Source organism: Drosophila obscura, unplaced genomic scaffold, assembly GCF_018151105.1.
Source record: "Drosophila obscura isolate BZ-5 IFL unplaced genomic scaffold, ASM1815110v1 contig_29, whole genome shotgun sequence".
NCBI lineage: Eukaryota > Metazoa > Arthropoda > Insecta > Diptera > Drosophilidae > Drosophila > Drosophila obscura.
In genome coordinates this window covers 222,730-244,712 of record NW_024542816.1, presented here as the reverse complement: position 1 = coordinate 244,712, position 21,983 = coordinate 222,730, and the positions used below count along the sequence as shown (strand labels likewise).

Sequence of the window (21,983 nt, the reverse complement as noted above, 5' to 3'; positions counted from 1 at the left end):
TTATGGCGATTTAATCTTCTCACTTGAGCGCTGCTCAGTTAAGTTTGATAGAGACACCACCCCAACCCCAACCCCACCCCCAAGGGGAGTCAGGCCAAATGGAGAATCCAGCCACGAGTATCTGTCTCTCTCTCTGTCTCCCTCTCTCTCTCTAACTAAGAGGCTGACCCTTTTTTTCCTGGTGGCCAGCTCGGAGTTTGTTTTGCGTGTCCATTTAATTTCCGCCTGGAATTGCTTAATCAAACATAGCACTGGGGATAAACTCATCCTCTCCCACCTAAGCCCTAAGCACCCCACCCCCATCCACCCATCCACCCAGCATGTATGTATGTACAACATATCCACCAACCATTCGCCAACTCTATTGAGGCCAACCCCATCCTTGAGTCTGGACAAATCGCTTGAGTTTCATATGGACAAGCGCCAAAGTTGGCTTAATGAGTAGTTTAGCTCATGTTCCCGCTGCCATCCAAGGTCCATGCAGGGGGTTCCATCAGCAGGATATTGGGATGAGGCTGCTAAGGGTAGGGGGCAAGGGCTGGGGCTGGGCCTGGGCCTGGGGCTGCGGCTGCGGCTGGGGCATGTGTGTGTTAAGGAAACAGAAATGTGCATTAGCAACAAATTGTTATTGTTGCCAGGCTGTGGCCGATAAGAGTAAAGTTAAAGTTGCTTCGATGTGGATGTGGAAGTGGAGATTCCAATGGGCAGAGGGGAACGCAAAGCCAACTGCTGAGGTCATTGGTCACTTGGCCACTTGGCGATAGCTAAAAGAGGAGATGAGCCAGCCGTCAAGAGATATTCTATCTGTTTCGGAATCGAGCAAAAGCACACAACAAATCCAGGTGGGGCAAGTATGTTGGGAAATATATTCATTCGGACTTCAGGCCCCTCCCACTGGGGAACATAAATTGAGTGCACAGATGGAGAGGAAAAGAATGGCTTTATATAGTATATCTTCTTGATTTGCGTTAACAGATTTAAATATATTGCAAGTGAGTTCAATGAATGAATGATCGCATAATCCCCTGTCGCAAGGCCTGACTGATGGTGGCTTCTGGGCTGAGATGATGATGATGATGATGATTCGTTCGGCTGAGCATTCAGCCAAGTAGCAAATCGATGCAAAATGGGGGGACGGCACATCGAGCCCTAATTTAAATTAATGACACACAACAATTGGATACGCCCTCTCTTAAAGGCCAGAGGGCATGCTCTAGCTCTAGCTCTTGCTCTTGCTCCTGCTCCTGCTATTTCTGTTCCTGTTTCTCTGTCGTCTTCGTTTTCGCTTTCTTTGCTTTACTTTCAATTAAACAAATAGCTGAATTTGACATTTTTTCCGTTGTCTGTTGTGCGAGCGTAGAAAAGTTCAAAGGGAAAATCATAAACGGAAACAGAAACAACGGGGCAGGTCGATCAGGAGAGGAGCGAGTCCGATAAGAACGCTGACAGCAACAGCATCAAGACAGAACAGGAGAGGAAAACCCCATTAGCCCACCACCCCTGGCAGCTTCTCCTGCTCTGCAAAGCACCCAACCCAACCCAACCCAAAGCAACCCAAAACAACCCAACCCCCCCGCTTGGAAGTCGATGACTACTTGAAGTTCTTATCGCGGCACAGGCATCGAAAGCAGCTATGGGAACTATGGAAGTGGAACAGGCTCCTGCTCCTGCTGCTGCTCCTGCTGCTGGCCTACGCAAATGTTTGCGTTTCTCCAGCTCCCTTCCTGTCTCTCCTTTATCGCTGCATCTCTCTTAAAGGCGATTACTTAAGTTCCAATAGGGAAAATGTGCAAAAAATGAAGAAATTTCTGTTTCATTCATGATTTCATGATTCAATTAGCCACAGACGAGTGCGACTCCGCCCACAATGATGTGTTCTACCTTTCGATCTTCTGCTGCTATGGTTAAAAAATTAAACCAATATTGAATCCCACGACGAATCCTACGAGACTGAACAGAAGCAACTGCTGTGCAAGTGCAACTAACAACTATCGAGCAGCTGTAACGAGCAGCTGTAACGAGCAGCTGTACCGAGCAGCTGTAACCGAACAGATGTACCGAGCAGAGTACTGTCAGCCGTCAGTCGTCAGCCCCGTCAGTGTCAGATGCATTGCACGAGTAAATTACAAGTTCATTTGCGGCTGGCATTACATCCGCTTAAGCGCTTAAGCCGGGGACTCGCAACACGAAAACTTTGCCCCGCTGCTGCATAAATTATGTGAGTAACAGAAGAACACAACAGAACTGTGGAGGAGGAGGAGGAGGAGGAGGATGACAGGTAGATATGCACTCGTATTCCGTATTCCGTATCTGTAGCTGAGGAGGGAACTGAATTGGTGTACAGGTAAGAGGTAAGAGGTAACTGGTAACAGTCACCGTTAATGAAACATAATGAGACGGCATTAGCGAGTGTCGTAGCAGTAACTGTGCATTATACACTTTCAGGCGTCAACGAAGCGTTCAATTTGGGGGCTGACATCTGGGCTTTGGTTAGGGGAGTTGTGGGGCTGCAGCTGGACGCCAACTAGCCGGTGGGGCACAGTAAAACAAAGCCACTAATGATCGATCTTAGCCCGAAGCATCATTAGCATTGAAGCCTCACTTTTCACGCTTTTATTCGATATGTTCATCATTTATTAATATTATTATTAATTAATGAAGCTTTGCCTGCTGCCTGCCGGCCTGCCTGCCAGCTGGCTCTTTGCTTTTGCTGTTTATTCTTAGCTATCAAAATTATTAAGCAGCGCCAGCGAGCAGCAATAACAAATTCACTGCGATCATAATTGATCATCACATCATAATTGCGGATATACATACCAAGCAAGGGAATTGAATTTGGCACCATGGAAAATCCGCAGAATACTCGTACATAACATAACGAGCCATTGGGGCTTGGGCTTGGGGGGAACCAGTTTCTAATTCGAATTCGAATTCTAATTCTGTTTTTGGGTTCAACTGCAGTCCGTCCGCGGGCGGGAGAGCTTCACGATGCTACGCGATGATGTTGCAAAACTATTTTTAAACATTAATCCCCCACCTAATTGGGAATGTCTGGTGTACTGTGTGGATTACTACACACGTAATACGCTTGCCACACAGCAAAAGTAAAAGTTATCCATCGCCACGAACATTTGCGAGTACATTCTGTGTTCGATCTTGAACGCTGACCACCCGCCCCAAGGGGGAATACACCCATTTATCATCATCAGAATATTGAGAATCTCTTGGATGGTGCGGCTACTGTTTCTTTATCTCTATCTTTATCTTTTTTTTCTTTGGGTTTATCATCGCATCCACAACAGATCTTAATCTCCATCATCTGCTCATCAACAGCAACATTAACAGCAGCTCAGCTAAGCCCAGCTCAGACCAGCTCAGACCAGCTCAGCCCATCGTTTATTGTCCAGCTCTCAAGTTGTTTTGATAGAATCCGAGATGGGGCTGCCGCTTGTTGTAAAATGGCCCTCGAGTGTGTGAGGAGGGCACTCGATTCGCTCCATCCACGAACCGGAACTCCGCAAGAGTGTTTTTGTACTCTTCTACTCTTCGCCTTTTTTGATTTCTGCTTATAATAGCAGACAGAAGCGGCCAGTCGGGTGAATGGGGATCAAAGGAAGAGAGAGAGGGAGACTCTTACATGGCAAATGGAATACGAACTTGAACCCCCTCTGCGACTTCTGCGAGACTACGCCACTGACTGGCGGAGTGGCCGAGGGGCAGAGAATGGATGCCATCGCTGCCATTGCTATAATTAGTTTAGGCGCAGCATTTTGACCAAGTTCCAAGTGGCATGTACCGCAACAGCGGGTTGCACTCCAACCTCCGTCCTCCACCTCAGCCGCACCCAAACCGACCCACCAAGGGGTGGGTGGGCCAAGTCCACCCGCGACAAGAGACCCAAGAACAAGACAAAGACACATTCCATGCAGGAGACGACACTCTGAGGAGTGGCAGAGAGAGAGAGGGAGAGAGCGCAGCGAAGCGAAAAACTATTCCAAAAATTGTTCGTTGATGCAGCGGCAGTCGTGTCTGCCTTTTGGGCTAATTAAATGGCCAAAAAACAAACACAAGCCGGCAAAAAAAAAACCGTCCAAGAAGTTGAACAAAAAACAATTAAAATTGAGCACGGATTGCTCCAGTGGCTGTCCCCGTGTCTGTGTGTGTGGTAATGTTTGTTGGCCGGGCCAACATCGTGGTCGAGACTATAAAGCCAAAACGCTTCGACAGAGCCAGCAACAGTCGCCGTTCAAGCGTTCCCCGCGCTCCATCTGCTGCTCTGCCACCTCTGCCACTCGACTCCATTAATTTTGGTGATATTTTTTTTCTTGTGTATTTTTTTGTGTGTGTTTGTTTTGAGCGCGTGCAGCATGTGGCGCTCTCTGCTGACCGTTGCCAGCCTGCTCCTGGCCGCCCCCGCCTCGACCCTGGCCGGACGCCTCAGCCAGCGTTATCTGCCCAGCACCCAGCCCCAGTCCCAGGCCTCGCAGCTCCATTACCACGGCGTCAGTGGCCAGGGACATGGACGCTCTGCCGCCCCTGGAGCTGCTGCCTCGGGCTATCAGCGCCAGCAGCAGCAGCCGCAGATTCCCATCGTGCGGAGCGACTACCAGAGCGACGCCAGCGGCAACTACAACTTTGGGTGCGTACCCCAAGGAGCAAGCGAAACCCACAGATAAAAAAAAAAAAGAAATTTGCTAATCCAAATCCACTACTGGCTCCTCCATCCTCTCTGTACAGCTTCGACACGGGCAACGGCATCCATCGCGATGAGACCGGAGAGTTCCGTGGGGGCTGGCCCCACGGCTCGCTGGGCGTGCGCGGATCCTACTCCTACACGGGCGACGATGGCCAGCAGTACACGGTGAACTACAAGGCGGACAAGGACGGATTCCACGCCGAGGGCGCACATCTGCCTACATCCCCGTCAGTGCCCGCTGCTAACGCTCACGCACCCGCCGGTGGCCCAGCTGGGTGAGTTGCAGCAGCCAGCAGCCTTCAACCCCCTCTCTCAACCTCTCTTATCTACAGACGCGCATCCGGAGGCTCCTATGGCGGCGCCTATAGGGGATCGGCCTCGTCGCATGTCCAGGCACCGAACACGCGGTATCTGCCGCCCGGCTATCGCCAGCGCAGACACTACTAAGGGCGGCCTCCCTTTGCCAATCCCGATCCTTGATCCCCGATCCGATCCGATTCCTTTTTTTGTTGTATATTCCAAATAAATTGACAATAAACTCCCCACACCCCACAAAACACTCGATGCCGCCATTTAATGTGGAATTCCATCAGCAAAATTGTCTGGGAAAGTGGTCTCAAAATCAGGAAACTTCCCAATTGAAAATCCCTGCCTTAGAGCTGGGCAAAGTCCGGCAACTAATTCGATGAGAACTCAGGGTTTATCTTCCAGCTATGCCCCATAATCGAAGCGCATTTTGATCCCCTATTATCCGCCCTTATTACTCCCTTGCCACCCGCACCAGCAAACAGCAGCAGCAACAGAAGCCGCCTTCGTATCTAATTTGGGGTAACAACTTCTTGGCCACGCCCCAGAGTGTTGGGGCATGGGTCCGCCCTTTCGCTGTTCACCTCTTTTTGGCCTTTGACTTTTGCCGAAATAAAAGAAGTTGCCAATACAAACACAGCCACAGCCACAGAAAGGGCAGAGACTGAGGCTAAGACTGAGACAGAGACTGAGAATGAGAGAGACTCAGACTGAGGCCCCAACCCAAGTGCTGATTAATATGCAGTTAAGTTAAGGAGTTTCGAGTCGTAAAGTCTGCAATCAAAACAAGCTCAATCCTTGCCTGCCCACCGCCCACCGCCCACCGCTCACCGCCATCGGCCACTCAGCGCCGCTCAGCGAGGGAAACTTGAACAGGCGACAATGGCATTAATCATAAGTAAAGCCAACTTTTGCCATCGTCTGCGGCTCTGTCGTCTGTCCCCTCAGTGCCCCCCAGTTCCGACCCTCTCCTCACTTCGAGCGGACAACAGCAGCAACAACTGCAAAAGAATAAAAAGAAGAGCAGAGGAAGAGCCATTCAATTCCCTTGCAGATCGCGGTTGGAATTTACTTATTTTATAGAAAATACTTTGCTCCATGGAGAGCCATATCTGGCCATAGTAATTGTTTCTATATCTTTGTGCGAAGGGCATATTTAATTACAACGGCGTTCGGTTCATGTTACCCTGTGCCACCTGTACCCACTGTACTCCCGGCACGGTTAGACCACAGAATAGAAATGTCAACCGCTGAGCCTTTGCAAAAGTCCCATCCCCCATCCCCCATCTCCCATCTCCCTTCCTGTTCTGCTCTTCCCTGCTCTTCCCCTTCTCCTGCTGTCAGGTTTCTTTCTTCCATTGTCTCTAAACTTTCTTCTGCTGTTCTTTTTGTATTGTTTTCGGTTATATTTTCGCTGATTTTGCCGCATTCTGCTGCTTCCTTGAGCTATTCTCGTGTCGCCTTCTCATCGCGTTCTCTGCTCTGCTCTGCTATCTGCTTTTCCCTCTTCTGGGGGGCATTTAGCATTCGCATTCCGTTTTAGCATTAATTAAAATTACACAGAACCGCTTGGGGCAAACGACGGGGCAGGGACTGGGGCAGGATGTTCTCATAAATTAAAGGCGCTTATGAATTTTATAAATTATTTTCCATGTTGCGGCCCCGCTTCGGAAGCTGAACAATTGCTTGGTGGGGGGTGGGGGGATGGATGGGTTCGCTACCATAAGAGAGCGTAGAGTATGTGTGTGTGTGTGCGTGCCTGAAGTTACGCAGCAGCTCCGCTCCCGCCTTCGCCATCGCCTCCCAGGGATCCACTGCAATCATTTGCATGCATGTCTGTGCATGTTTAACTACATGTCGAGTGAACGCTCTCCCCTGTACCACCAACTGCACCCCCCCTGCCTCTCTGCGCTCTTCGATGAACTCACTTAAATTTATGCCAAAACAATGACACGCCATAAATTTAAACGGATTTGGCATTGCGCCTCCGGCGAACAGCGAACGGCAACCCTTAGCTAAGGGATGGCGCCGGGGGCGGTGTACGAGATGGCACGGGGGAGGGGGCTTCGAAGGCAGGCTGACACTCTCTAGCGGCACAAGCTTGTGCCCGCCCATGTGCAACGAGCTCCCCATCGAGGTGGAACACCGCTAGCAGGAATTATCAGAGACTTTGAATGTGGATATCGCTGACCGATGACCGATAAATATCTCTCATCCATCTGCTTAGCGTCGGAGCTGCTTCCAAGGCTCTCCACCATGCGAAAGATCATGAAAGTTCATATTGAGCTACAACTTAAAGCTTCTGGCAACTCATGTGCGTTGCTTGCGTGTGCAAGTCCCTGAGGGGAGAGCCGAGAAGGGTGGCGTGGCGCCACCAGCTGCCAGCTGCCACTTGTCTCAGTCAATTTCAATGTTAATCCACCTGTGCGGAAGCAGGCTGGGATGTACACGGTACACCTCTGAGTGAGCAAGAGCCAGAGCCAGAGCCAGAGAAGTGGAGAGTGCGAGTAGGAGTACGAGTCTGTTGATATTGATATGGCAGTTGCACGCACAAGACGCCGCCACGCACTCGCCCAGTCTGCCCCCTCCAGCTCCCTCTGTTACATTATTTAGCTTTAGCTTTAGCTCTAGCTAAAGCTCTCTCTCTCTCTCTCTCTCCTCTCAGGATGTCTTCATCTCTTGTGGGTTCTGGGCTCTGGGCCCTGGGCTCTGGCTTCTGTGCGTGGTGCTCCGTGCTCCGTGTTCTGGGTGAGTCATCGTCATTGGCAATGCGAGAACGTTGCTACCCGTCCCGGCGGACATCATTTTCATTAAAATTTTAATGGCCCCTTCCCCCGCCAGTGTGTGTGTGCGAGAACCTCTCCTCCACTCACTGTCGGAGTGTATAACACGTAATATTATAAATTTAAGAAGTTATGGCCAAAACTAAAGTGCTCTGGGCACTCTCTGGGAGAGCAAAGGGTTGGGGTTGGGGTTGGGGTGGGGGGTGGGAGGGGGCTACAACTTTGTTTTTAGTTCTTGCATAAGAAATGTGGGAAAAGTCGAGAATGTCGTGATGCAATTGTTAAGGCAGCAACAGCAGCAGGAGCAGGCAGGAACAGACAGGAACAGCAGACAGAGGGAAACTCGTCTAATCAAAAGTTAATTGATTAGCAAGGATGTCGAAGGACACAATGGCCAGGCGGAGCAACTCGGCAAAAGGTAATTGATTAGCAAAGGGAAAGGGGGAAAAAGAGAGAAATAGAGATGGAAGAATACGTTAAGTGGGAGGGCCCAGGCTCAGGCTCAGGCATTGCTCAGTGGAAGCATCGCAGTGGCAGGAACTTCCAGCTTCAGCTGATCAGTTTTGCGACTGAAATTAAACTCCCGCTAAACGCCAACTGACAGTTGACTGACAAACAAATTCAATTAGCCCCCGCAACTATCCCAAGAGCTGAAGTTCCCCGACTGGGACTTAAGGTGAAAATCATTCAGGGAATCGGCTTTAAGTGATTCGAGTTAAAGAAGTTAATGCGATTTGCCTTGCAGATTTATATTCACACACACACACACACACACAAACAATTCGTTTCAGAGCGAAATAAATCGAAGCGAAATGGAAAACAAGAATTTCCAATAAACTAATTTGCACAAAGCGCCAGGGAAACTTTGCCCAGGCAGGGCAGACGACAGTTGACGGGAGGGAGGGAAAGAGACACAGCCCCAGAACCAGGCGGGGATTTTGTAGTGGGACCAACTGGCGCTGAGCAGGGGCTGGGTCTGGGACTGGGTCCGTCTGCTCCACTCAAGCTGGGAGCAGCAGTATGTTCTCGTATTTGTGTATGAATTTTAAGCAGCTGCAACAAATGCCAAGCCAATAAAAGGGATAAAATTGAAAAGCATTCGGGACACACGCAATTGGAAGGAGGAGGAGGAGGACAGCCCCTTGTGTGTTTGTGTGTTGGCCACACTGGGACGTATTAACAACCAACGGTATTCGCTGGCTCGCCTTGCCTCGCCTTGCCACTCCCTCCACTTCGTGAAATATTCACCAGAAAGCGCCCCGACAGCTTGCAGCATCTTGGGTGCGTATTTTGTATAATAAATTAGCATCGCGTCTCGTATTATTGACTGGATTTTGAATAATAACACACAAAGGACCAGGGACCTGCCGCAGCAGAAACGGAAGAAACGGAAAATGCTGAATCCTGAATGCTGAATGCTGAACCGCCCAAGGTGCAGCCTCCGAGGAGAGGCAGCCATGTAACTGTAGCCGCAGCGACAAATGCAGAAATCAGAGCTGAGAGAGAACCCGGGGAGCACCCAACTAGGAGTAATACCAGCAGGCCCCGCGGCACAAAGAAAGGGCCATGTAATGCCATTCGGCATGGAGTGGGTAGGGTAGGGGGGAGCCGTCACACAGAACTCAACACAATTGCGCACATAAATTTAGTGCGGCGTGGCGGGGGGGGTGGCAGGGTGTATGTGGCAGGCACACTCAAGTCTGTTGCACGGCGAGATGGATTAATGCTTGGAATGGAATAGAATGGAATGAACTGCTGAAAGTCACACATTTAGGAACGCGAGCGATGGAACGATAAAACAGCTGATAAATGGCTGGGAACGATGGAAATGAAACGCCGACTGCGTTCCGTTTCAAGCCAAGTTTTATCCACACATTTCGCTCTCAACCAACAACTGCAACCCAATGGATCCTGTGCATGCTTGGTCCAAAAAACTTCTCCGACTTAAATGGAGAGAATTAAATCAAACACTTGATCTGTAGGCATCAGGATCCCCAAAAGCACGCACACTCGACTGCTTGCTTGAAAGTTTTCTTGTTCCACCACTCTGCACCAACTGTACCAAGGGAAGGAACTTAGGGAACTCTTCCCTTGCCCTCTACTCTCCATTATTCAGAATTATTTATTTCCTGTGATTTTGCTCATGTGTAGGGGTGGAGCAAGAAAATCTCATTTGAATGTGAATGTGGAATGTGAATGTGGAAAATGTTGCACAGAAAACGCCTGGAACGAATATTGCCGACATTATTTTTTTTATTTAGAGCGCCAACCGTTTGAAGGATTGGGGCACCCAATCTGTACCTCCAGCACCGTTCCTCCTCCTGCCACCTCTCCGGTGAGTGTTTGATTAAATTTGTAGGCGAAACAGCTGGGGGCTGGAGGTGGCACAAGTTTGGGGGGGCATCGGAAATTAACTCGTTTCATGGTGCTGGTGCCCCTTTGATTGAAACTATTGCAAGACTGGCAGTGGGACTTGAATGGAGAGTGGGGTGGGGGTTACCTCGAGCTACTTAATGCCACGTCCATGGGTCAAAATAGAGACAGCAACGGAGTGGAGGCCAGGCCTTCAGTTCTTGCAGATTGCTGACTGACAAGGCAATTCCACGTTATTGCCAACAATAATTCACACGCAACAAACGGCAGTCAGGCGGCAGATCAGGCTGCGGGGTGCGGGAGCACCAGAAGGGTGGCAATCAACAATTGTTGCATGAATAAAGCGACAAGCGGCCAGGACATTGGGGGCTAATGACAGCCAGCGCACACACAGATCACTGAGCAATCTCCGAGCCAGAGCAGCACCAGGGATGCTCCAAGCTCCCCTCCCTTCCCTTGTCGCCTCTAATGCTCAAAATTGTGCTATCAAAAATAATGCGTAGGCGGGTAATGTCCGCCCCCCGCACCACCCGCCCCCCTTGTAGCCCACAACAAGGACCGACTCGTTGCCGGAAGATAACGCATTAGATGATGGAAATTATCCGGGACAATGGCAGGAGACGAGAGATGGAGCTGCCTGTCGACACTCCATTGTGGCAGGCAGGCGCAGGCAGGCAGGAAGATGGGAGGAGAGTGGGAGGAGAGTGGGAGGAGATGGGCCAAAGGTGAACAGTGACAAATGGAGGGGCTAACGGGGAAGAGAGGGATGGAGCAGAGACGGGGACATGAATGAACCGAAATGGGTGAGAAATGGGCACCCAAAAGATAAGACTTTAAGGGTTTGGGGCATAAAAAATAATATATTACCGCGAATCCATTATCCCCGAGCCAATTTCAATTAATATTCGACAGGGAGGGAACTTCAGCACACACAGAATACGAGTAAGCTCGCATACCCGTATTTGCAATTAAAACCAGAGCAAGCGTAGAGGCAGCAAATGGAGGAGCTGACAAAAGAGAACTCCCAACTCCCAAACAGTGGGGAAAGAAACTGCTGAAAATGATTGGAAATACGAGTATTTATGCAAAGATTATTCAGCATCAGACCGATTTTGCGCTAGCCTGAAAGCCGATTCAATCCGAATTCCAGCCTTAAAGGATCCATCCAGACATTTACGGACACGACATACAAGAATCTCCTTCAAACATTAAATTTTGATTGAATCAATCGCCAATCAAACCTTTGGGGTCAATCTCATTTCAATAATTGCATTCGAGTCGGGAAAAGTGAACCGAAGCCAAAACCAATTCTCCAAACAAGAATCAAAATTCCCCATGCCCCATGAACCGTTGAATTGGGTGATGTGATGTGATGTGATGTGTGCCCTGGCCCTGCCCTGGAAACAATTTTGAAGTTTTTATTAACGTGGCAGTGGAGGGGAGTGGAGGGAAATGGAGTGAAGTGGAGTGGGCGTTGGGTTGAACTACTTAAGCTGCCAGGGAAATTTTCAAGTGCCATTTGTCTTTGTCTCTCTGGTGGTTTTCCAGTTGCCACAGTGTTTGCATTATTTCCTGCTTGTTGTTGGCTTCAGATTTTAGGGGGGAAAATCCAATTGACAGCGACAGCCACAAGTGGCTGGGGATGGGTGGGAGTGCCAAGACTTGGGGCTCGCAGGAGATAGGAGTCCCATGATTAGTGAGAGTGCCCCAACGTGAGCCCCACGTGAGCCCCAACGTGAGTCACGGGATAGTTGTCATTGTGCGTCCTGGAGTACATAAATCAATGCTCTGTGGCTGGGGGCTGGTTGATACGCTTTGCCTGGAACTGCCACACCTGATAAATCCATCAAAATCCAATCCATCCGGAAGTCCCAGCAGTCAGAAAATGATTTGGGAAATGGGGAAATGGACGCCTGTCGGAACAAGAACTTGTCATACCCTGGCTGAGAGTCGTATGTTTGCGATGGCTTAAACTGGCCCAAACTATTGGCATTGATATATATATATGAATATAAATATGGAACATTGTCAGCCCTTTTAGGGTATTTCAGGCTTCGATTCCTCGAGTCCCAGCAGCCCTCGGCTGCTTACTTATTTATTGGGCGAATTGTTGCAGGTGGGGCAACGTTTTGGATTCTGTATCGTGTTCGGTTTCGGTTTGCTGTCCACGCAGCTTATCGAAACGGACAGCTGGCAGTTGTACAAGCTCATCCAAGATGCAGGCGAAGGAGCAGAGCAGAGCAGGAGGAGCAGGGCCTGGACAAGCGTGGCATACGCGATTGGATGATGATGATGATGACGATGAGCCAGCGAGACAGCGATACAGCGATTTGAAGTGCTCTGCAGACAGCAGAAACCGCAGCGTACTTAGACGGCTGATAAATGGTTGCCTGTCACTTAGCCGCGCGTCTTGATGGAGTACTCCATGCCACACACCCACCCAGTCGCCCACCCACCCCAACCTGCAGCGGCAGCAGACAAAGCCGCCTTGAGGCGTGCTAAAAAGTACACAAAAAATATAAGTTTTAAAACGAAAAATGGCATTATCGAAGCAGAAGCTGGAGCGGGAGCTACAGCTAAAGTTTTGTGCCTGGTCTCGGGATAAATGCTGAAAATCGACCATATTCACACCACTGCCTGCCGATGTGCGAGTTACTCCACTGAGTTTAGAATGTCTTTTGGATAGAGATAAGAAAGTATCCCATCCCAGGTATGCGCTTATCGTTGCATGGAATGCCGCAGCTGAAGCCATACGGGTACTTCAGTACGAGTACGTCGCGGGGGAGGGGGCCGGGGCCTTGCCTTAATTGTAATTATACATTTTGCTGGCCTGCCCGGGGCCTGCGTAAGGTTCAATTTCAATTTAACTTTGTTATCGGCTGTGGCCCCCCATCCACCATCCCCCATGGAGTATTTTTGGCTGCCAAATCAAATTCGACGCTCAATTAAAATTCAATTTGTTGCGCGCCCTTAATTAGATTCTCCCACACCCCTGGCACCGTTACTGGCACCGTCACTGGCACTGGCACTAAGTGATGGATGGATGGATGGATGCAGGACGATGCGGATAGGGATAGGGGGATAGGTGGGTAGGGGTATGGGGTCCAAAAGGGAGATTGAACTTTCCTCCGAGACAGACAACGCCACCTGAGACGGAGCCAGCCGGCAGACGCATGCCCCCAGCCCACACTCTTCGGCAAGTGGCAGCAGCCCCACTAATTAGGGCTCTGGGCTCTCTCTTTCTTTTTGGACACTTCAATTAGGTGTAATCTATGCGCATAAATTTGCAGCGCGCAGCGCAGCGACACGATTGATGGCATGCAACATGTGGCGGTCGCAGTTGCCAGCCGCCCTCAGGGCTAATTGTCTTCCACCATGCCGGTCAGTGGCAGTACTCACCTGCTTCTGCAATGTGTTGGAGAGCTCCTCGAGGCACTCCTTGCGCTCGAAGCGCTCAAACTTGAAGCTGTTCGATCGGTAGAGCTCGTTGTCCTCCCGCCTCCGGTTGCGGCACAGGCGGCGCGTGATGATGTTGCCACTGCCACTCAGGCGGGGTCTGTCAAAGGCAATACAATTGTTTCGGATTAGTCAAGTCGTATGGAATGAGCCTGCCGTTCCTTCCTGCCTCAGTCTCTGTATGATTTCTCTATAATTATTTATTTATTTTAGTTATTTCTGTTCGGCTTGCAGAGTTTGAAGCAGGAGAGGAATCTTTAGCATCAGCTGTTTAACATGCAGAGAGGGAAACAAATCCGACTCTGAATGGCATATTAATCCTGTATATAGTTTGTGTCTCTGGCTGAAGAGTTTCCAGCTCAAAACTTTGCTCAGAGCCGAGTGAATCGAGTTAACTGTTCGATGCCCAATTCAGATCCCACACTCAGATCAAATCAGACCAATGAAATTCTCTGAATATATATCCTTATATTGAATCAATATTTTTGCGGGAATTTACTCTGAATTAGTTTTTTTGGCTGAGATTGGATGCTCGTGCTCTGTTTCTCTGTGTTGCTGCTGCATCGTTAGCCCTTCATTACCCACCATAAAAAGTTAAACTACTATCTAAGCCACCCAGATGGGGCAGCAGCCCCAATCCCAGGCCCAGGCCCAGCCACGTACCCGCAGCTCGTTAGCTGGCGCTTCATTAAAATTTCACACATTTGGGGGCCTGCTAAAGAAAACTCTGCTCCACTTACCCCATTGCCAGGCGACGACTACAAGCCGCAGAAAAGTTGAAGGCAGAGAATTTAAAACGGAATGCAGCGGCGACCCACTTTGCATTTGGGTTCATTCAACGCCTGCTGCGGGCTCCGGGCACTTCAATGGAGACCAAGTGAACCCAATCCCAACTCTACCGCAAGGGAAACAAATGAAAAACTAAGGAAACTAAGTGGGGAAAGGGAGGGAACGAGAGGCGGGCTGGGGGCTGCGGCACACAAAAGCACAAGCCACTGGAGCAGACTCAAGTGGCAGCCACTTGGTGGCATCCACTCGTAACTCCAGATGCCACTCACCCGCAAGGCTTGCAGTGCGTCATGTGCAGATCCCAGTTGAGGTGGAAGTTGAACATCCGCAGCTTGGCCACCGCTCGCTGCCGCAAAGAGATGTCCGGCTGGGCCACGGCCCCAGCCCCAGCCACAGCCCCAGCCACAGCACTGGCAACGGCAACGGGTCCAGAGCCAGTTGCAGATGCAGATCCACCGGCCGCTGTTAGGGTGGGTGCTCGCTGCGGATTGGGATACATCATCACGGTGCCGCTGGGCGCCGAGGTGGCAAACAGGCGATGCGAGGAGCCAGACCCTCCAACGCCGACGGCTGCGTGGTGTCCATGGTGTCCGTGTCGATAGTACTGGTGGTGGTCCTTCAGGGTGTAGAAGCCGCCAGAGGATCTGCAACGAGACGAAAATTCAAGGTTCTCTTAGAACTGCAGTCAAGCCTCATTCATGGAGCCACAGAATCAGAGTGCTACTCCCAGAGTAGAAGCAGAGTTTCAATGAAGCTTCAACCATTCAAATGTTAAGGGGAACCTCGGACTGGGCGACCTGTGCAAAGTACAAAGAGGATAAAGCGAATCCCTCGAATGTACTGAGTAACAGTACTCAGTACCTCTTACGGAATACGAGCAATGTAGCATGTAGCATGTAAAATGTAGTTTTGATTATCCCATTGAGTAGATTAAGATCCCAGCCCTGAGTTTGGAGTTGGATTTGGATACTTACGACATATTATCGCCGCTCGGATCGCCGACGCAACTGGTGACGGCGCCCATGCCACCGCCGCGTCGTGGCCGGCTCTTGCGCCTGCGTCGCCGACGCCGTTCCGAGGAGGCGGTCCGCGAATACATAACATACAACGGTCATTGTGGGTTTTTTTTTTCAATTTATAAAAGATTTAAAACTGTAATTAAATTGCCATTTTCACTGCGCATGCTGGCTGAGCTGACTTTGCGTGGCGCCGGATTTGGGAGCGGCGTTTTTTTGGGCCCAAGGGTGGGCATTTTAAGAAAAAGGAAAAATAGCAAAGAAGAATGTAGCATGTAAATTTGGTTTTGGGGGTGAACTGTGTGCCACCGCCGGGGGCTCCTGCGTCGCCGACGGGGGGGCCGCGTGCTGGCTGAGCGACTTGCTGGCGCCGGATACGGGCAGCGTTTGGCCGCTGCTGGCCAGACGCCGCCCAGTGGCATTGCAGCCCCCGGTGGCAGTGACAGGGGCTGTCGTTGCTGTCCCACCAGCGGCGGGTGCCGCTCCTGCGGACGGCGCTGCTGCTGGTGCTGCTGCTGCACTGGGCAATCCCTGAACGGCCACCACCAGCTGCCCATCGCCGAAGCCACCCGCCGAGTTGATGGTATCGGTGGACTGTGGTGTGGCGGCGCTGCCGCCACTGGCTACAGCCCCTGTGGAAGTGGCGGTGGTGCCGCTGGCGCTAGTGGCATTCGGCTGCTGTTGCTGGCCTTGGGATTTGGTGTTGCGCAAGCTGTGGTTGACTTTCCGCCACATTCGCTCCATGTTCCTTGTGTGTGTGTTGTGTGTGTGTGTGTGTGTGTGTGTGTGTGTGTGTGTGTGTGTGTGTGTTTGATTCCCAGAAAGGTCTGGGGCGGGGTTTGGTTTCCTTTTCCTATGCAATTTGAACTAGCTACGAGGATTGGGGCTCTAGGGACCTCCTCCGGCTGCCTTTGCCTTTGCCGTTGCCGTTGCCACCGCCTCTGGCACTCCTCCTTCAGTGGGGCGTATTTTCTGGTGGTGTCTTCTTAACGTGTCGAGGAGATGGCAATTGTTTTGGGCTTCTCGGAATTCATTTACGCTACCTGGCCTCTGCTCCAGCAACATCCTCACTCACTCGCACTCACATACACAGTTACAAAAAAGCTACGTAGCAGGAACTATACATTGTTGTTTTTTGTTTTTGTTTTTGTTTTTGTTCAAATTTGTCTTAGTTGTTTCACGATTGTTGGGGTACTTCCTATGTGGGGGGATCGTTGTTGAGCATTCTCGTGTAACAATTTTGTTTGTTGTTTCGACTTTGTTGTGGAGTTGGAACTATATTTTATTCGTTGGTGCAATTGGTTTTTCGATTTAAGCTGTTGGTGTAGTTTTCAAAATGGTTTGTTGTTGACTTGCTCTAGTTTTGGCTATAATTTCGTTTACTTTTGCGGCTTTTATTTCGTTCTTACTCGTTGGTGTAATTTCAAAATGGATTGTTCTTGAATTTCTGCCATAGTAGTGGGTTTCGATTTGTTATTTTTTTATTGTTATTTCGATATTTGTTTGTTGGCTTAGTTGCAATTTGGATTTTGGCGCTTGTAGATTTAATTTCGATAATTGTTGCTGCAGCTTCGATTTGGGGTTGCCAGCTTCGATTGACGCTGAAAGTGTTTTTTTTTTTTTTCAATATATTTGTTGTATTTTCTCTTCGAATTGTTGTTGTAATTTCGAGTGCAATTTTTTCTTCTTTGTTATTTCGATTTCAGTTTTTGTTGTTGTTGTTGTTGTCTATGGAATAGCGGAAGTAGAAAACAATGAGCCTGAATCGAGTCTAGTTTCCTCTCCCTCTCTATCCCATACCACTCTCTCTGTCTCTGTGCGTGTGTGAGCACCGCATAAAAATCCTTTTGTCATGCACTTTTAGGTTAAGCACGCGATTCACTCATATTTTGTTGTCTTTGTTTTTATTCTTGTTGTTGTTGCTACTGTTGTTATTCTCGTTGCACTTGTGAATGGAATTTTATTGTCAAACCAAACGGGACGACTGAGAGAGAGAGAGAGAGAGCAGCAACTCATTCTCGCGCACACCTTGCGGTGAAGAGCAGGAAATTGCGCACAATATTTGTGTAATTTTGCGTTAATAATAGGCAATATTACGAGCCCCGTTGTCAGGTGTTGCTGCTAGAAATAGTCCGCCCGGTCCAGCTGCTCCCGCTCCCGCTGCTACTGCTGCTGCTGCTGCTGCTCTTGCTCCTGCTTCCGCTGTGGTTAGCGCCCGGCTGGCTGGCTGCTGGCACGTTGACTCAACATGATTTCTGTTCACCAGCACACACGACAAAAAAATAAAATAAAATTGTGCACACTGTGGTGCGAAACGCAGTTCAAACTACAGGAAGAGATTTCAGAAAGCTTTAAGCATCACAGCTGGAGCGAAACAAAGAATCCATTTATATTTAGGAATCTTGCAATTCCTTAACTTCGACTAAAACTTCTTTAAGTTCTTTTAGAAGTCCTCGCTATCAAAACAAGATCTCAAACACTGCAGCAATATTTCATGCCCATCCTGAACTTCCATTCATTACATTTAGAAACCAACTGAACTGGTACCACTGTGCATCCGAGAGCAACCATCGCAAAAAGAGAGACAGCGAGAGCGAGATTGAGAGTGAGCGCGCTCTTCGGGACGTGCGTGGGCGCAAGGCACGGCAGTGGCGCGACAGAGTAATCGTGTCCTGTCAGGGTCCTGTCCTGTGCTGTGCTGTCCTGGAGCACCCGTGCGGTGCCTCGTGTTGCCGTGTCCTGTGTATAACACAAACACGTTGCTCTGCAAAGGAATTCCATGCCATGCCATGAAATGAGGGAGAGGGAGAGCGAGTCGATAACAGCTCACAGGCGCTTCGCAGCCTCAATTCAGGTTTTTGTTGCCTACATTTTGGGACCAGAACACACACGCACACACACACACTGACACAACCACGCAGACCGATGGGCTTAGCGTACTAGAAGCGTAATTGCGAAAAACACTTGGAGTTTTTTCTTTTGTTTAGCTTGGTATTTTAGAGTATAACGGCAAACCAAATTCACATTTTTATCACACAAATCGGCTGCGCCACTTGGCCACAGAGGAGCAGAGCAGAGGCCGCTGCCACTGTGATAAGCTTCAGTTGGCTTACAAATGGCCAACCAGACAGCGGGAATTCTCCGACTCCGACCAGACACAAACCATGGAACGCAGGCGTCGCAGTGCGCCATCTGTGGAGAAACAGCAGTACTTTGCAATTACTGGCAAACCATGTATCGATATATCGGTATCGATATCGAAAGCGGCCGTTATTTTTTGCCTTTTCCCTATTCATGGGATCCTCGTACGAAGCCCCTATGACTCGCAATCCATCCCCTTGGTGGAGGGGAAAATTCTTGCAACTCTTGGAAATCTTCACCAAAAATCCTCACATTGTTTCACCAAATTTGCATGCCATTGAAGACTCCGGTGAGGCCCACCCAGGGATAAAAACTTAAAAGGAAGAAAATATCTTTGATGGTGTTTTTTTCGATTTTGTAAAGTATTTTTAATTGTTTTTCTGTTATCATCATTATCATCATCATCATCGTCAGCCTCAGCTCAGCCGTTCATTCTGGCAGCCAGCCATATCCATATCCATATCCATAGCCATATCCTCTCGCCTTAGTCGTACCACATACACATATCGCTATATATGCATATACGTACATATGTATGTATATAGTCGTTTGTATATGTAGTATGTATGTATGTATTTATGTGTGGTATAAAGATTGATACTCATGCTAAATCGAATCATCGTCGGTTTGCTTCGTCTCAAAAAATGTTGGGCTATTCATTACAATTACATACGTGACTTTAAGTTGACTTTAACATTTAGTTGACATCAAACACACAAATAAATATATTTTATAGTTGGTTTTTGTTTTGTTTTTGTTATATTTTTTTGCCTTTTTTTTCGTTCTTTTGTTGTTTTGTAATATGTATCGTACTTATATAGGGTTGATGCATTATGCGATATATGATCTATATTATATAGCACTACTGTATTACACACACACGCACAGGTTTGTAAACGTTTTTCAATTTTTTTTTTTGGTTTCTTTTGTTTTTTTGTTGTTGTTACAAAGAAAGTTTCGTTTAGTTTCCTTCTTAGACTTAGATTGCTAAAACGTTGGTATTGGCCTATTTTATGATTTATGTACGTACTTTTTTATACCCTAGCAGGGGTATTATTTTCTCTTTCTCTTTTCCTGTTTATAAATGTATATGTATGTATGTATGTACTCGAACGTATTTTTTGTCAATTGCGAATGTGAGATTTGATTCGTTTTGGGGCCGCTGTTCGTAGGAGTGCGGATAGTATTGGGGATCATTTGCCATTGTTTGCCATCAGCACACACATATCTATTGCCTTCACTCGAAATGCCTCTCTCCCTTTCGAAATGGCAGAGCGATAGCATTGATATCCCTCTGGTGTAGTCCACTGTTTCTTGCTATCCTGTTTTTATTCCGTCTATTCCTTCATGTTCTTGCTAGGCTATATCACAAAATGTGTTTTTTTTTGGTTGTTGTAATTTTTTTTAATTTCTTGGTTATACTGAATATAGGGAGGGAAATGGTATCGAAGCAAACGTGCCACTAGAGACGGTTATACAGAGATTGACAGCTACTACTTCATTGCCATAATGGGGCTAAGCCCCGCCTAAACGGGGCCGCAACCGATCTCCATGTTCCGGCCCCGTTAGATGAGTAGCTATGTACCTTGGTATTCCTGAAAGAGTTGGCAGAACGACTCGGTAAAAATCCCCTCGGAATTGCTTTTGTTTCTAAGCTCAATGTAAATCTAAATACCTTTCAGGAATACCGCAAATGTTCCCGCTATATGTAGGTTTATTTATGTATTTTTTGTGCACACGAAAATTGTATATTGATGGATATCCACCCTGTTCCAGAGAATGGCTCCTCACCTGGCACAAGTACACCTTCTTGTTCTCTTTTCCCGTTTTCCCGATTTCCTCCAATGCAGTGCGCTGTACGCTATTCGCTAGTAAAAAACCGCTAGTCGTATGTACTAATTAATGTACTATTATGCGTGTAAATTAGTTTAGTTTGGACTGCAAAAAAGTGCAGTCGCGATCGACTGCACAGTCCCACACAAAACGCAGGCCGTGTACACGGACTTGGACCTGATCAAAAAACACATTTCATTAAACCCTGTTTCAAATATTTATTTTTGGGTCGAAATGTTACCCGATGTGGTTCGGGTTAGGTGTTTGGTCCTGTGCGTTTTCAGTTATCGGCTCCCATATATAGAGCTACAAAATTCGCTTAATCAATCGCTTGGCCAGCGCTAAAACCCCCATTCAACTTCGAAATACATACTTTCCAAAGGGAGCACACACAATGTTGCCAGACTTCTTCTGGTAGGGTAGGCTGAGCGGAAGTCTGGCAACAACGCAACTGCAATTGCGGTGCATGCCTTCCATCTCCGATCCGACAAAAATATGGCTAAAATTCGACTGCCCTGCTGCTGCTTATTTGTGTGTGATTGATTTGATTCATCTGCGCTCCACGGCATTCGCTTAGTTAAAAAATTTGTTTAAAATTTTACTTCGTGGCCAGACAGACAGATGCCCAAGCGCCCATGGTTTCTGTTTCTGTTTGTGGCTCTGGTTCTGGTTCTGGTGTTTTCTTCTCTGGTTTCAACATCAAATATATTTTTAAATATTATTAAATATAGTATTTTTATATTTATATTCCGATTATGGTGTATGCATACGTATGTACAGTTCTCTTTAGCAATAATAATAATTGCTCTTTCTTGTTTCCGTCATTTCGATTTTCTCCATTATGCGTTGCAATTTCTTTTTTTCTTTTCATAATTTTAAATTAGTTAAGAATACAAAAAAAAAAATAATCAAATATCCTATATATGTATGTGTACAAATGTGTAAAAGAATTAAAGTAATATTACAAAAAAAAAAAAATAATAATAATAATATATATTTACTGGGGTTTGTCCCCCTCCCCACCTCGCATGCGGTGGAAAGGTGTAAAGTAAATTAGGCAACGTCTAGTCAAATAAATTAAGTAATTAGTACAAACTAAAGGTAAACTTATGATCGAAATCGCTCTCGATTGAGCCTGCCTACATAACAAAATCTATCATTATCGTATAGTATTTATATGTAGATCTACGTGTATTCAAAAAAAGGAAAGTTATCATCTAATATCTAGCAAGTGTATTTTTCTGTTTTACTGTTTCTATGATCTGTTTTTTAAGTGTATAAGTTGTAGGGTTTTTATTTCTTTCTTCTTTTCGTGATCGAAATATTTCAAATTTTCTTTCGCTTCTCGGGGCTTTTCCTCGTTCTCAGCTCCATTTCTTTTCGTCCACCCATAAGTATGCTACAAAAATGGTTCATCTTATCGTTGATTGTTGGTGTTGTTGGTGTTATCGTTTCACGTTCTACCGCTTCCGCTACCGTTTCCACTTCTGCTTGCGCTTCTGATTTTATTCAATTTTTTCATTTTCATTTTCTTTGGGGATCTTCTGGTGGAACATTCCCCCAGCGGTTCATCAATGCTGCTTACGCCTA

The 21,983-nt window shown here is 47.9% G+C and overlaps 2 protein-coding genes across 2 annotated transcripts in view; one reads left to right on the top strand and one right to left on the bottom strand.

Moving 5' to 3' along the window:
- The window catches only part of LOC111075820, a 48,101-nt gene extending 31,535 nt beyond the window's left edge, over positions 1-16,566 (bottom strand). The window contains 4 exon segments of the mRNA XM_041594529.1: positions 13,558-13,714; positions 14,673-15,047; positions 15,378-15,507; positions 15,767-16,566. Of these exon segments, the coding sequence (XP_041450463.1) occupies positions 13,558-13,714; positions 14,673-15,047; positions 15,378-15,507; positions 15,767-16,163 (1,059 nt within the window). The 5' untranslated portion in view covers positions 16,164-16,566.
- LOC111075822 (cuticle protein 2) lies at positions 4,226-5,183 on the top strand. Its single transcript, XM_022369312.2, has 3 exons — positions 4,226-4,639; positions 4,738-4,971; positions 5,029-5,183. The coding sequence occupies exons 1-3, from the start codon at positions 4,368-4,370 to the stop codon at positions 5,141-5,143; spliced, it is 621 nt and encodes a 206-aa protein (XP_022225004.2). The 5' UTR covers positions 4,226-4,367; the 3' UTR covers positions 5,144-5,183.
- Positions 16,567-21,983: the final 5,417 nt, after the last annotated feature.